The sequence below is a fragment of the Oncorhynchus mykiss genome, chromosome 18 (genome assembly GCF_057628025.1).
Source record: "Oncorhynchus mykiss isolate SJ-2025 chromosome 18, ASM5762802v1, whole genome shotgun sequence".
Classification (NCBI taxonomy): Eukaryota; Metazoa; Chordata; class Actinopteri; order Salmoniformes; family Salmonidae; genus Oncorhynchus; species Oncorhynchus mykiss.
The window spans coordinates 24,275,001-24,291,200 of NC_143039.1; the positions used below are offsets into that span (position 1 = coordinate 24,275,001).

At 45.0% G+C, this 16,200-nt stretch overlaps 1 protein-coding gene across 12 annotated transcripts in view; it reads left to right on the top strand.

Moving 5' to 3' along the window:
- The window catches only part of LOC110495683 (phospholipid-transporting ATPase IH), a 67,649-nt gene extending 64,523 nt beyond the window's left edge, over positions 1 to 3,126 (top strand). For 5 of the 12 annotated variants that reach the window (XM_036952044.2, XM_090207915.1, XM_036952048.2 and 2 more), the window contains one exon: positions 1,218 to 1,842. In XM_036952044.2, coding sequence (XP_036807939.2) covers positions 1,218 to 1,478 — 261 coding nt within the window. In that variant the 3' untranslated portion in view covers positions 1,479 to 1,842. Of the gene's footprint in view, positions 1 to 1,217; positions 1,843 to 1,948 lie in introns of those variants that run through there. The other 7 variants (XM_090207918.1, XM_090207917.1, XM_036952046.2 and 4 more) reach the window with 4 other exon arrangements.
- The last annotated feature ends 13,074 nt before the right edge of the window (positions 3,127 to 16,200 follow it).

Sequence of the window (16,200 nt, forward strand, 5' to 3'; positions counted from 1 at the left end):
GTGCGGTGAAGGGCTGGGGTGAAGGGCTGGGGTGAAGGGCTGGGGGGGCACTGACAGGCTGTCTAGTCCCAGATGAAGTTTTAAGCATTATGCCATCAGTCTAAGAGTTGTTCATTACCCTAATGAATTAAATATGTTTCCTGGTAAAGCTATCACAACTAGCTTAACATATCAATTAGGTGTTATTCTCTTTTTGAATGCTGAATGCGTTTATCATCAGTGCCATAGCAATTGTTTTGTGACAGCGGAACAAGTACTATTTTAAAGTAGAGCACTTACCCCCTCCAGTGTTTACAGAAGGTACTGCAGCCTGTGTTTAGTAACGAGCTCAAGGTAACACAATCGGCATCAGCTAAATTAGTAGGATGTCAGGAGATGCGTGGCTCCCCTGTAGTGTACTAAGTCTCTGGGCCAGACCTCTCCTTAATTAAACCATGTAGTCCGTCTGTTTAGCCTGTGAGGCTAGACTCCTGTCGATCTATCCCAAAGTCCCAACTGAGTTAAGCAGAAGGCTCACACTGCTAGGATCTCCCTCCCCTGCCTAACACCATATGGTCTGGCTTGGGCCCTGTTCCTATACATTTAGAATACATCCTGAATTTGTTCCTCCACCTAGAGGTAGTAAGCACTGAATTGTGTATGGCTGGATAGGTGAAAGTGAGGTTTAGAATCTAGCTTTCACCAATCCACAATAGGTTTGATTGATGTTCAGTGAGTCCAGTTATAAGCTCGGCAGTGTGTTTGTCTGAGACTGAACAGCCGTATTCACCTTGATGTTCTCTGAGGACATGCTGCATGCTTTGACCGACCGTTCACTTCTTCAGTTTTGCTCCCTGACATCTTTTGCTAACAGGGTCTGGTGTGTTTGTGTTGATGTGGTTTTGGGGTAGGGGTAGTGGTGGGGTTTGTCGTCTTCTGGGTCCACCATGTGGTCAATCCTGGTTCTGGCAGACAGCAGAGTGTTGTATGCAGGCTTTTGTTCCTACCCAGTTTAGACTCACTGGATTAAATAAAATGTTTTTTAATTAAAGACCACGATAAGTTGAAATAGTTGAAATGGTTGAATCAGGTTAATGCTGGGCTGGAACAAAACCCTTCACACACCACACCTTTTGAGGACCTGAATTGGCTACCACTTCCCTTGATCCAGATAATAACTCCTCTGTTCTCTCCCTCTTTCCTCTCTCTCCTCCCATCTCTCCATCCCTCCCTTACAGAATGCAGACAAGCTGTATAACGGCCAGCTATCGGAGTTCACCCCGCTGGCATCTCTCCACGCGCCCACGCGCAGGAGGGCCGACCACCAGAACCCCATTCCCAGAAGGTCTGAACCCTTCACCAAAAAACTAATGTTTACCCACTGGAGGAGCGGGCCCGACTACTGCACTTTCACCCCACTCCTCCGATTCGCCGGCAACTCCCGTCACTCTGGGGCTGGCTACGCCCACAATGGGGCAGGGCCTGAGACCTCGGTGTAGTCTAGAGTGGAGTTTAGTCTGATTTAGACTGGAAGTCTAGACCAAGATTTCAGTGTTGAGTGGTCACTGGAACAATCTGTCCTCTAGACAATAGATACCTAATCTAGACACTTACAGTTACCAATGTCATTGTGAAAAAGCAAACAAACACCAAATACACACAGAAGGACGATCCACATGATCCACAGTCCTACGGCTGTGTTGTGTTAGCACAAGGAGCTGAGTGAACTGAACAGTCTTGGCTCCAGGCAAGCAGTGCCTGTGGATTGGTGGAAAGGGCCTTGGCTCCACCCATTAATGCCTACTGTGGGTCAGTGATGATGTCATTTGAAGTGTCATAAAGCAGGGATGCCCAGTATGAATGGAAGATGTTCAGAGGTATTGCATGTGCTTTAACTGACCACACTTTCCTGTTTTTCTTTTGTCTTGTCTTTTCCTCTCTTCCTCTCTCTTTCTGTCCTGCTCTATAGAACAAACTGGTGTTGCCTCTGTGCATATCTCTTATCCAGGAACACCCCATAAGACACTAGTCTTTTCCAGTTCAGTTGTAAGTGGCTAGACCGTGATAGTGGTTTATCTCTACTGGACTAGAGACAGTTCTGTGTGTGTAGCATCCCGTGTCATAGACTGTCCTTGTGTCTACTGTGGAGTGATGTGATTATACCTCCATTCCCCCTTGTAACCGTCCCATTTCCTGACATGGAAGCTGAGGCATCCTGCCTCACGTAGTGCTAAGGTCCCACAGTGGGAAACCAGTATGCATGGGAATCCTTTTCCGCCTTAACATCTACACAGTGTTTCCTTTGAAATACACAGTAGTCTGGAACCAAAGGCTCAGAAAATACTTTTTCAATGGCTTGCCTTGCTGGTTATTGCCTTACACTGAGACTGGGTGGGACAGAGGAAGGTGGACAGTATTAGATAGGAGAGAGAACCTACTTTGTTTCTGGGCTTTAACGTTGTCCATGTAGATATCTAACATCTCTCACACTCAGATCTGAAGCCTTTAAGAGCAGTGGATCTCTGTTACAGAAATATAACATGTAGAATGTAGACATTATGCTTTGCTGCTTTGCTCTGTCCCTTGGCATAAATAATATAGAACATACCCATAGAAGTCTCACACGATGCGTGAGAGCCTCATGAAGGTGTTATAAGAGTGTTATAATTCTATCACAAGAGTCTGTCAGGGGTCTTAACATCTCATCTGTCACTGTGTGCTCTCTCCCTCCCTCAGATCTTCTCTGTTTAATTTTTGCATGTTTTTTTTTTTACCTCTACCGTTTCTCCTCTTGTTCCTTTTGAAGTGATGCTTGTGTGGATCTGTCCTCTCGAGCCTCACTACATCTCCTCCTCCTCACTGCCGCCTCCTCTCATCCTCCACTCCTCCTCTCATCCATTCACTCCTTCATCCGGTCATGCATCCCTCCATCCGTCTCCTAAGAACACAGTCTGTGTGGTGGGTGTGAGGAGAGAGAGAACGAGAAAGGGAGATGGAGGGGGGACTGTACCAAAACCAAGGTTTTTCTAGACACATTTAGCTGCTTGACAGTAGATGTCTTGTGGTCCTGTGGTGCATTGTGGGATCAGTTCAAACCAAGAGGAACAAAAGTATTTGGATGTCCCATATATAGATAAGGATGTTGTTATACACTCTGTGTGTGTGTGTGTGTGTGTGTGTGTGTGTGTGTGTGTGTGTGTGTGTGTGTGTGTGTGTGTGTGTGTGTGTGTGTGTGTGTGCGCGCGCGCGTGCGTCTGTTTCATTGAAAGCAGCAATGATATTTAAGATGGCCGTCTGTTATTAGGTGGTATTATGAATCTTCACTGAAATGTAAAGACACTGAACATTACACCACAGTCAGAACTATAACACTGGACATTACACCACAGTCAGAACTATAACACTGGACATTACACCACAGTCAGAACTATAACACTGGACATTGCTATGACAAGGTTTACAAATATGAATGAATTAGTGAATGATTGATTCATGAATGAATGATTACAATGGATGACTAAATTATGATTGGCCAGCTGTAAGGAAGTGGATGACTCCAAAAGTGGTGAGAACTAGTGTTTTTATCAGCACTTCTGTGGTTAATTAGAAGTGTTAATTGTTGTGTAGTATGTTAATTAGTTAGAGGATGAATGAGACTGGTACTTAGACATTCGTTTAGGATTGTTTATAATGTTGACTGACTTGTTTGCATGCTCTGCCTCTGTCATACCACTGAATGTAATGAGCTTCTCTGTGAGTTTATGAATCAAACAAGCATAACTTCTCTTTCTCTGACAGTTCAACACTCTCCAAACTGAAATATCTCTCTTAATTGCTTTGAGGTCTAGTCCAGTCGAAACCTATTCCATAAAAGCTTGAAAACTTGAAGCAAACTACGCTATTATAAGTTGACTGTGTTGTCTAGAATTGATTGTATTGAGATTCTTTGTTTGATATTCTGTGTAGCATTTTGTCTCTGTTAGGTTTCCTGTTTGAAATGGCCTAGAGCTCAACTCAAATGTCAGTTGGTTTGGAGGAAAGTGTTGGTTTTGTGAGCGACAAACCCTCAGAGAGATGGAGAAAGAGAGAGTATGTGCATTTGACTGTTTTAGTCCTGTAGGTGTTGCTGGCTATGCTTCAGAATATTGAATGTATATGAAGCCTACTCCTTAAAGCCTGTCATTATGACAGATATCTGTGTTTTAGGATCTTAGTAATATCAGCAAACAAGGATGGATGCTATTGAACAAAACTCCCACGTGTTCAACTGTGAGCTGGCTTGTTGCTGTTAGAATTATGTTGGACAAACCACTGCAGTACATCAGAACATTTCCATGATCCAGAACTGAAATGATCACCAAATACTGACACGTAGTAAGAATGTAGTGTTTTCCAGGCAGCGACCCTGTTCTGATCAGAATTCTCTCATCGAGGTATTTTTTGTATATCTTAGAAAAATCCTGTTTTGTTATTTTTATATTCAGAAGGGGAGACCTCTTCACTCACTCGTTTTTTCTCTTCTGGTTCAATGAATGTCTAACTAAGCAGACCAGACCGAGTTGCTGTTGCTGTTGCATTGGTGTCTATGGAAGCACCCAGTTAAGTAGACCGTAACATACCATTTTTTCCAACGGTAAACAGCCTGAGTGAACTATCTTAATCTAGCCACCATCTTTGCAGCTGTCACGGGGAAGAGAGACATCGCTCAAATGAAACGATATAGCTTTACAATTCTGCTTTCTGTCAATTAATATACTAAGAAATCCAAGTACAATTGTCTCTTCTGTGTTCCTGCACTGAAATAATACATGTTTCTCACATGAAATATGGGTTTGTTTTTAAAAATATACTTTGAAAGCCATTGACTATGGGTTAATGAATAACTATAGTAGATGGTTATTGTTCTAATATATAACTTTACTGACTTAGTGAGGCTTGAACTTTACAGACAGCCTTTACAGTTGAACAGAATGTGTATTTCTCTTTTACAATGCATCGGCACATAGCGTTATGACATCACTCATAACTTTGACTATATTTACATCTATGTATACTTCTGTACACTCTTTAAGGTGTGTATGTGTGTATGTATATATATATTACTGTATGTAGTAAAGGTAATTCATGTACAGTTTTGGGGTCTTTTTCTATACAGTTTTTAACAGATTGAATTCTGTAGATATATGTGGATTTTTGCCAGCCTTTCTGTAGCTATCAATGGCAAACAACTAATTGTACATGTGCTTGTAATAAAACCAAAAATAAAACATGAGTTTGTTGTTTTTGAAAGAAGATTATGAAAGAACCATTAATCGTCCCGTGTTATTAGCCTTACTATTATAATATTTTGTCATATTATAATCCATTTTCAGACATTTTCCCATCATGCACAATAGTTACACCTCACCCAACAGCCAGATGGTGGTGCTGCAGTATGCCTTATTATGGGCTGTATGCCCAAGACCACCCTTAGTGTTGAACAGAGACTGGGATAACTCATTAATGTTCAAGATGTCATAATGATTAGAACGACTGTGTGAGATTTGATTTGATTTGGACATCCTTTTCAGTTTCCGTCAATTTTGTATCCTCTACCGTCCTCGGGCTTCTGGATCTGAGATCTGTCAATCTGTCTGTCACGGATAAAGAGTATCTAGGCCAGCGTGCTTTATGGCAGAATTTAAGACTTCCAGAATCCTGTATTTGTGATGCTTTTATGCTGTTGAAAATAAGTTGTTAGTTCTGTCTTTTTCCTCTTTAAATTAATATGAGCCTAAGTCTATATCCTTACATTTATTTTCACACTTCAAACATGAATTATCCAGCACATTATTCCTAGGACCCTTATATTTCGTCCCTTGTAAGTGGTATTGGGGGAAACACTTGTGGTGTTTTTGAATGTGCTGAACATGAACACGGCTATGTGCAGGCGGAGGGGTTGTCCTCTTTAGAGCGGTCCCTGCGCCGCTGTGTGCCAGGAGAAGGTTTTAACGTACACTTAAAAACGCTCTCAGCTCCTCACATCCCTGACGATGGATGTCTGGCAGCGGAAAATAGGATTTACCCAGAACTGAGAGATGGAGATGGAGAGAAGGGAGGGATGTGGAAGGAGAGGGAGCCAGAGTTAGGGAGAAGGAGACGGAAAGATAGGATTTACCCAGAACTGAGAGATGGAGATGGAGAGAAGGGAGGGATGTGGAAGGAGAGGGAGCCAGAGTTAGGGAGAAGGAGACGGAAAGATAGGATTTACCCAGAACTGAGAGATGGAGATGGAGGGAGAGGGAGCCAGAGTAAGGGAGAAGGAGACGGAAAGATAGGATTTACCCAGAACTGAGAGATGGAGATGGAGGGAGCCAGAGTTAGGGAGAAGGAGACGGAAAGATAGGATTTACCCAGAGCTGAGAGATGGAGATGGAGAGAAGGGAGGGATGTGGAAGGAGAGGGAGCCAGAGTAAGGGAGAAGGAGACGGAAAGATAGAGGAGAGAAGGATAAATACAGGAGCGATGGAAAGAGTAGAGAGAAGAAAGCTGGACTCCCAGTAGGCCTGTAAAAACGTCCATGTGTATTATTCAATCTGTAGACCATGTTATGTAATGGTAATGGTCAGATGTCTGTGGTAATATGACATGTGATCAGGGGGTGTGTGGATCGTGATCAGGGGGTGTGGATCGTGATCAGGGGGTGTGGATCGTGATCAGGGGGTGTTTTGAGTGGCTCTCACATCCCAGTATACATGGTGTAATACCTCTGATTAGAGAAGTGTGTGTGATCGTGTGTGTATGCACGTGTGTTTGTACACGTGTGTGAATACATGATAACGTGTGTGTGTGTGTGGAGGGGTATAGAACAACCTGAGCCTTAGGAGATCTTCAGGTAGAAGGGAGAGACCTCCTGCTGCAGTACATGAGAATAAACCCAGATTAATTGCAACATAGCGATCTAGCATGTCATATATTTGTATTTATTAAGGATCTCTATTAGTTCCTGCCAAGGCAACAGCTACTCTTCCTGGAGTTTATTAAGGATCCCCATTAGTTCCTGCCAAGGCAACAGCTACTCTTCCAGGAAAATGAAGGCAGTAATGAACTTGCATCTATAGAAGTCTCTACTTTTTTGTCTGACGTTTGTTAGTACAAAACCATGGCATCTTTTAGCATCTACCCAAATACCCATCTTGGAATATCACTAATGGAGCCTTTATAGCCTGTCGAAGTTTCATGGGTACATTATAATACAGCACATGTTCTGCCCTCAGAGTTGTCAGCCTGTGTGTATCCATGCTAATAACAGAGTCAAACTGACTTGACAAGCCAGGCATTTGATTAATGAATTCTCAGCTGTTTTTGACAAACATTTTGTCACCTGTTGTGAAAGCCCACCATTCACCGCGGGTAGACTTGATTATTCTGTAACATACTGGATTAAAGTAATTAATCCTAATAAGCACTGAAGGACCATCTACAGTGCTATCTCAGTTCTAGAGGCTTGCTGAGGTAGTGATCTTAAAGCAAGGCTGCTATTCACAATGTTTAATGGAGTGTGTACTGCCGAGGCATTCAGACGTGAAATCTCAGAATTAGGTCTGAAATTGCTGTTATTTGCTAAGATTGTTTATGAATCATTACACTTTTTTTTTCTTTGTCTGTGGAATTGCCTGTTCATTACGGACTTCTAATGGTGTTTTAATAACGGATCAGTTCACACTGAGTCGAGTAGTGGTGCGGTGGGTTTTACCAGAACTCCACTTTTAGTTTGGGAGCTATGCATCTAGGGACAGTTGTTATAAGACCTTCAGCTACTAGAGAAACTATTTTTATTTTCTACTTTGTAGGGGGGGTGGACATTTTTATTCAATGCAAACATGATTGACTGATTGAGTCTCTGTGAAGCGAGCACAACACACCATTCAGTAAATAAAACAAACCCAAATCATTGAGATAAGGTTAAATGACGCTCTATATAAAACCAGATATCCAGACAACACTCTTCCACAACACCAGACAAGCAACACAGTAGTATATCGCAGTAATGGTTTGCATTTGAATAAAGTCCCTCCAATCCAAACTCTCTACCTGCACCCAAACGAGGGTGACCTGATGCGGCCTGGGTGTGTTCCAGATGAAGCTGTATGACCCGTCTCACCCCAGGAGCCATTAAGGCGGAGCCTCTGACAGTTACTATGACACCTGTGACTCTGAGGGCCCGGCACGATGGCCCCTGAACGCTTACTCAAATCAGGAAGTGACTAGAATGGGAGCAGGAGCAGAAAGCTTCACAACACCTCTAACCTCCCGCCTTGATGGAGTCAATTGTGCAGAAATTCCATTCCGTAGCCTTTGGGAGCTCATCTCGATGTGACTACACAACACAATACAACACAATACAACTTTATTATTCCCCTATAAGGAGCAATTTAAGAGGGACTCGTTGAGAGCAAAATAGCACAATTACAGTCCATACATCCTCATTGTACTGTGCATGCCTCTCACTCTATGTAAGCCTGTAGATACATCCATACTGTTCATTAATTCTATATTATACCATGACATCCCCTTTGTCTCACCACGAATGTGAGAGATGTACTGTATAAGGACTAATACAATTTGACTAACAATAACCATACAGAGCTTTTGTCATTTGACACGTGATTTAGCCGCATCAGTTTTACATTGCTGGACAAAACACATGTTTCTACAAAACACAGCCCTGTTGTTCTGTATATCACTGTGCCATCATTATTACACATTCTGAAAGATATTATGATCCGAATGAAATAATCAGTATTTCAATGAGGCTGATACGTGCCTCAGGGGAAAGGAGACAGGAGGCTGCGTACTGTGGCTCTGTTCAAAGTTAGATCAGTGGGTTGATTGAATGGTAAGAACCATGGGGGTTATTCATGACAAACGGAGGATGACAATATTCCCTCAACTCTACCCAACGAGGAGTTTGTTCGTCCCTTCTAAGTGTTCTATTAGAATCACAACTCCCTAAATCCTATTTGGATTCAGTTCCATTCCAGAATGTTGAATGACTTCCAAGTGCCAGTGGCAACGTATTGCTATTTATTCCCATTCTAATAAGGAGAAAAAGACATGCAATTTCTATTGTTAATCATGTTAGGGGACTATTTTACTGTAATGTAAGAAGACAGGGAGGATCAAGATGAAAGCCCACGCGATTTGGAAGTATTATTTTCAGAAGCTCTTTGGTTATGAGACCACGTTGAAAATGTAATATGCCAATTCAGTTCTAATCACACCGATCAGAAAGGACACTTTGAAATCAGAAGAGCCAGACCTGGATATTAAATAAATGATGACAGAGTTCTGCATACGGGAGACCCATGCATTTATATTCACTTAGCCTTTATCTCAATGATATTTTCTGGTTAAATGTGGTAAAGAATATGTTTTCCTGATGTGTTTTTCAAGTGAGACCAGGTCGAGGCAGGAGCTATCAAACATTTAAAACACACACTGCCGTTCAAAAGTTTGGGGTCACTTAGAAATGTCCTTGTTTTTAAAAGAAAAGCATTTTTTTTTTGTCGGTTAAAATAACATCAAATTGATCAGAAATACAGTGTAGACATTGTTAATGTTGTAAATGGTTATTGTAGCTGGAAACGGCTGATTTTTAATGGAATATCTACATAGGTGTACAGAGGCCCATTATCAGCACCCGTCACAACCATCATCACGTTCCAATGGCACGTTGTGTTAGCTAAACCAAGTTTATAATTTTAATAGGCTAATTGATCATCAGAAAACACTTTTGCAGTTATGTTAGCACAGCTGAAAACTGTTGTTCTGATTAAAGAAGCAATAAAACTGGCCTTATTTACACTAGCTGAGTATCTGGAGCATCAGCATTTGTGGGTTCAATTACAGGCTCAAAATTGCCAGAAACCAATAACTTTCTTCTGAAACTCGTCAGTCTATTCTTGTTCTGAGAAATGAAGGCTATTCCATGCCAGAAATTGCCAAGAAACTGAAGATCTCGTACAACGCTGTGTACTGCTCCCTTCACAGAACAGTGCAAACTGTCTCTAACCAGAATATAAAGAGGAGTGGAGGCCCCGGTGCACAAATGAGAAAGAGGACAATTACATTAGATTGTCTAGTTTGAGAAACAGACGCCTCACAAGTCCTCAACTGGCAGCTTCATTAAATAGTACCCTCAAAACACCAGTCTCAACATCAACAGTGAAGAGGCGACTCTGAGAGGAGACTGGCCAATAAAAAGAAAAGATTAAGATGGGCAAAACCACACAGACAATGGACAGAGGAACTCTGTCTAGAAGGCCAGCATCCCGGAGTCGCCTCTTCACTGTTTCAGAAGAAAGTGCTTTGTTTCTGGCCATTTTGAGCCTGTAATCAAACCCACAAATGCTGATGCTCCAGATACTCAACTAGACTAAAGAAGGCCAGTTTCATTGCTTCTTTAATGAGAACAACAGTTTTCAGCTGTGCTAACATAATTGCAAAAGAGTTTTCTAATGATCAATTAGCCTTTTAAAATGATAAACTTGGATTAGCTAACACACCGTGCCATTGGAACACAGGAGTGATGGTTGCTGATAATGGGCCTCTGTACGCCTATGTAGATATTCCATTAACAATCAGCCATTGTAGATATTCCATTAAAATGTGATGTTATTTTAATGGACAAAAAAATGGCTTTTCTTTCCAAAACAAGACATTTCTAAGTGACCCCAAACTTTTGAACGGTAGTGTATTTCTTTTTTCACATCACTGTCACTTTTCTGCTCTCTTCTTTCTGCTCTCTTATTTCTCCTCTCTGCTCTCTCCCTCTTCCCAGATTAGAATGAGGCTGTCTGCCAGGAACAAGGACAGCCTTCCTTGTCTTCCCTCTGTCTCCAACCCTCTGTCTCCAACCCTCTCCCTCCTTTTCCTTCTCTTCCCTCTGTCTCCAACCCTCTCCCTCCTCTTCCTTCCTTCTCTTCCCTCTGTCTCCATCCCTCTCCCTCCTCTTCCTTTCCTTCTCCTTCCTATGTCTCCAACCCTCTCCATCCTCTTCCTTCTCGTCCCTCTGTCTCCAACCCTCTCCCTCCTCTTCCTTTCCTTCTCCTTCCTATGTCTCCAACCCTCTCCCTCCTCTTCCTTCCTTCTCTTCCCTCCATCTCCAACCTTCTCCCTCTTCTTCCTTCCTTCTCTTCCCTCTGTCTCCAACCCTCTCCCTCCTCTTCCTTCTCTTCCCTCCGTCTCCAACCCTCTCTCTCCTCTTCCTTCTCCTCCCTTTGTCTCCAACCCTCTCCCTCCTCTTCCTTCTCGTCCCTCTGTCTCCAACCCTCTCCCTCCTCTTCCTTCCTTCTCTTCCCTCTGTCTCCAACCCTCTCCCTCCTCTTCCTTCCTTCTCTTCCCTCTGTCTCCAACCCTCTCCCTCCTCTTCCTTCGCTTCCCTCTGTCTCCAACCCTCTCCTTCCTCTTCCTTCCTTCTCCTCCCTCTGTCTCCAACCCTCTCCCTCCTCTTCCTTCCTTCTCTTCCCTCTGTCTCCAACCCTCTCCCTCCTCTTCCTTCCTTCTTTTCCCTCTCCCTCTTGGCCCCCAATCAAGTTGATTGATTTTACGCCTCCTCTTATCAAGAGGAGCAGGCGTCGTCAATAACAATGTTGTCTTTGAGGGGCTACGCCTCCCCTCTCACAGACAGAGACAGACAGACAGGCAAGAATCAGACATATAGGCAGGGATCAGACAGACAGACAGGCAGGAGAGAATCAGACAGACAGACAGGCAGGGATCAGACAGATAGGCAGACAGGCAGGGATCAGACAGACAGGCAGACAGATAGACAGGCAGGGATCAGACAGACATACATACAGGCAGGGATCAGACAGACAGACAGACAGACAGGCAGGGATCAGACAGTGTACAGACAGCAGACAGGCAGGGATCAGACAGCAGACAGGCAGGGATCAGACAGTGTACAAACAGCAGACAGGCAGGGATCAGACAGTGTAAAGACAGCAGACAGACAGACAGACAGACAGACAGACAGACAGGCAGGCAGGCAGGCAGGCAGGCAGGCAGGCAGGCAGGCAGGCAGGCAGGCAGGCAGGCAGGGATCAGACAGTGGACAGACAGCAGACAGGCAGGGATCAGACAGCAGACAGGCAGGGATCAGACAGTGTACAGACAGCAGACAGGCAGGGATTGACCAGCAGACAGGCAGGGATCAGACAGTGTACAGACAGACAGACAGTGTACAGACAGACAGACAGACAGACAGACAGACAGACAGACAGTGTACAGACAGACAGGGATTAGACAGTGTACAAAGAGACAGGGATCAGACAGACCGGCAAGGATCAGACAAACAGGCAGGGATCAGACAGTGTACAGACAGACAGGGATCAGACAGTGTACAGACAGACAGGGATCAGACAGTGTACAGACAGACAGGGATCAGACAGCAGACAGGCAGGGATCAGACAGTGTACAAACAGCAGACAGGGACCAGACAGTGTACAGACAGACAGGGATCAGACAGTGTACAGACAGACAGACAGACAGTGTACAGACAGACAGACAGACAGTGTACAGACAGACAGACAGACAGTGTACAGACAGACAGACAGACAGACAGACAGTGTACAGACAGACAGGAATCAGACAGTGTACAGACAGACAGGGATCAGACAGTGTACAGACAGACAGGAATCAGACAGTGTACAGACAGACAGGGATCAGACTGTGTACAGACAGACAGGGATCAGACTGTGTACAGACAGACAGGGATCAGACAGCGTACAGACAGACAGGGATCAGACAGTGTACAGACAGACAGGGATCAGGCAGGGATCAGACAGTGTACAGACAGACAGGAATCAGACAGTGTACAGACAGACAGGGATCAGACAGTGTACAGACAGACAGGGATCAGACAGTGGACAGACAGGCAGGGATCAGACAGTGTACAGACAGCAGACAGGCAGGGATCAGACAGCAGACAGGCAGGGATCAGACAGGGATCAGACAGACAGACAGACAGACAGACAGACAGACAGACAGACAGACAGACAGTGTACAGACAGACAGGATTCAGACAGTGTACAGACAGACAGGGATCAGACAGTGTACAGACAGACAGGGATCAGACAGTGTACAGACAGACAGGAATCAGACAGTGTACAGACAGACAGGGATCAGACAGTGTACAGACAGACAGGGATCAGACAGTGTACAGACAGACAGGGATCAGACAGTGTACAGACAGACAGGAATCAGACAGTGTACAGACAGACAGGGATCAGACTGTGTACAGACAGACAGGGATCAGACAGTGTACAGACAGGCAGGGATCAGACAGTGTACAGACAGACAGGGATCAGACTGTGTACAGACAGACAGGGATCAGACAGTGTACAGACAGACAGGGATCAGGCAGGGATCAGACAGTGTACAGACAGACAGACAGACAGACAGTGTACAGACAGACAGACAGACAGACAGTGTACAGACAGACAGACAGACAGTGTACAGACAGACAGACAGACAGACAGTGTACAGACAGACAGGAATCAGACAGTGTACAGACAGACAGAGATCAGACAGTGTACAGACAGACAGGAATCAGACAGTGTACAGACAGACAGGGATCAGACTGTGTACAGACAGACAGGGATCAGACAGTGTACAGACAGACAGGGATCAGACAGTGTACAGACAGACAGGGATCAGACAGTGTACAGACAGACAGGGATCAGGCAGGGATCAGACAGTGTACAGACAGACAGGAATCAGACAGTGTACAGACAGACAGGGATCAGACAGTGTACAGACAGACAGGGATCAGACAGTGTACAGACAGACAGGGATCAGACAGTGTACAGACAAACAGGGATCAGACAGTGTACAGACAGGCAGGGATCAGACAGTGTACAGACAGCAGACAGGCAGGGATCAGACAGCAGACAGGCAGGGATCAGACAGGGATCAGACAGACAGACAGTGTACAGACAGACAGACAGACAGACAGACAGACAGACAGACAGTGTACAGACAGACAGGAATCAGACAGTGTACAGACAGACAGGGATCAGACAGTGTACAGACAGACAGGGATCAGACAGTGTACAGACAGACAGGGATCAGACAGTGTACAGACAGACAGGGATCAGACAGTGTACAGACAGACAGGGATCAGACAGTGTACAGACAGACAGGGATCAGACAGTGTACAGACAGACAGGAATCAGACAGTGTACAGACAGACAGGGATCAGACTGTGTACAGACAGACAGGGATCAGACAGTGTACAGACAGACAGGGTTCAGACAGTGTACAGACAGACAGGGATCAGACAGTGTACAGACAGACAGGGATCAGACAGACAGGCAGGGATCAGACAGTGTACAGACAGACAGGGATCAGGCAGGGATCAGACAGTGTACAGACAGACAGACAGACAGACAGTGTACAGACAGACAGACAGACAGACAGACAGACAGACAGACAGTGTACAGACAGACAGACAGACAGTGTACAGACAGACAGACAGACAGACAGTGTACAGACAGACAGGAATCAGACAGTGTACAGACAGACAGAGATCAGACAGTGTACAGACAGACAGGAATCAGACAGTGTACAGACAGACAGGGATCAGACTGTGTACAGACAGACAGGGATCAGACAGTGTACAGACAGACAGGGATCAGACAGTGTACAGACAGACAGGGATCAGACAGTGTACAGACAGACAGGGATCAGGCAGGGATCAGACAGTGTACAGACAGACAGGAATCAGACAGTGTACAGACAGACAGGGATCAGACAGTGTACAGACAGACAGGGATCAGACAGTGTACAGACAGACAGGGATCAGACAGTGTACAGACAAACAGGGATCAGACAGTGTACAGACAGGCAGGGATCAGACAGTGTACAGACAGCAGACAGGCAAGGATCAGACAGCAGACAGGCAGGGATCAGACAGGGATCAGACAGACAGACAGTGTACAGACAGACAGACAGACAGACAGACAGACAGTGTACAGACAGACAGGAATCAGACAGTGTACAGACAGACAGGGATCAGACAGTGTACAGACAGACAGGGATCAGACAGTGTACAGACAGACAGGGATCAGACAGTGTACAGACAGACAGGGATCAGACAGTGTACAGACAGACAGGGATCAGACAGTGTACAGACAGACAGGGATCAGACAGTGTACAGACAGACAGGAATCAGACAGTGTACAGACAGACAGGGATCAGACTGTGTACAGACAGACAGGGATCAGACAGTGTACAGACAGACAGGGTTCAGACAGTGTACAGACAGACAGGGATCAGACAGTGTACAGACAGACAGGGATCAGACAGACAGGCAGGGATCAGACAGTGTACAGACAGACAGGGATCAGGCAGGGATCAGACAGTGTACAGACAGACAGACAGACAGACAGTGTACAGACAGACAGACAGACAGACAGACAGACAGACAGACAGACAGACAGACAGTGTACAGACAGACAGACAGACAGTGTACAGACAGACAGACAGACAGACAGTGTACAGACAGACAGGAATCAGACAGTGTACAGACAGACAGAGATCAGACAGTGTACAGACAGACAGGAATCAGACAGTGTACAGACAGACAGGGATCAGACTGTGTACAGACAGACAGGGATCAGACAGTGTACAGACAGACAGGGATCAGACAGTGTACAGACAGACAGGGATCAGACAGTGTACAGACAGACAGGGATCAGACAGACAGGCAGGGATCAGACAGTGTACAGACAGACAGGGATCAGGCAGGGATCAGACAGTGTACAGACAGACAGACAGACAGACAGTGTACAGACAGACAGACAGACAGACAGACAGACAGACAGACAGTGTACAGACAGACAGACAGACAGTGTACAGACAGACAGACAGACAGACAGTGTACAGACAGACAGGAATCAGACAGTGTACAGACAGACAGAGATCAGACAGTGTACAGACAGACAGGAATCAGACAGTGTACAGACAGACAGGGATCAGACTGTGTACAGACAGACAGGGATCAGACAGTGTACAGACAGACAGGGATCAGACAGTGTACAGACAGACAGGGATCAGACAGTGTACAGACAGACAGGGATCAGGCAGGGATCAGACAGTGTACAGACAGACAGGAATCAGACAGTGTACAGACAGACAGGGATCAGACAGTGTACAGACAGACAGGGATCAGACAGT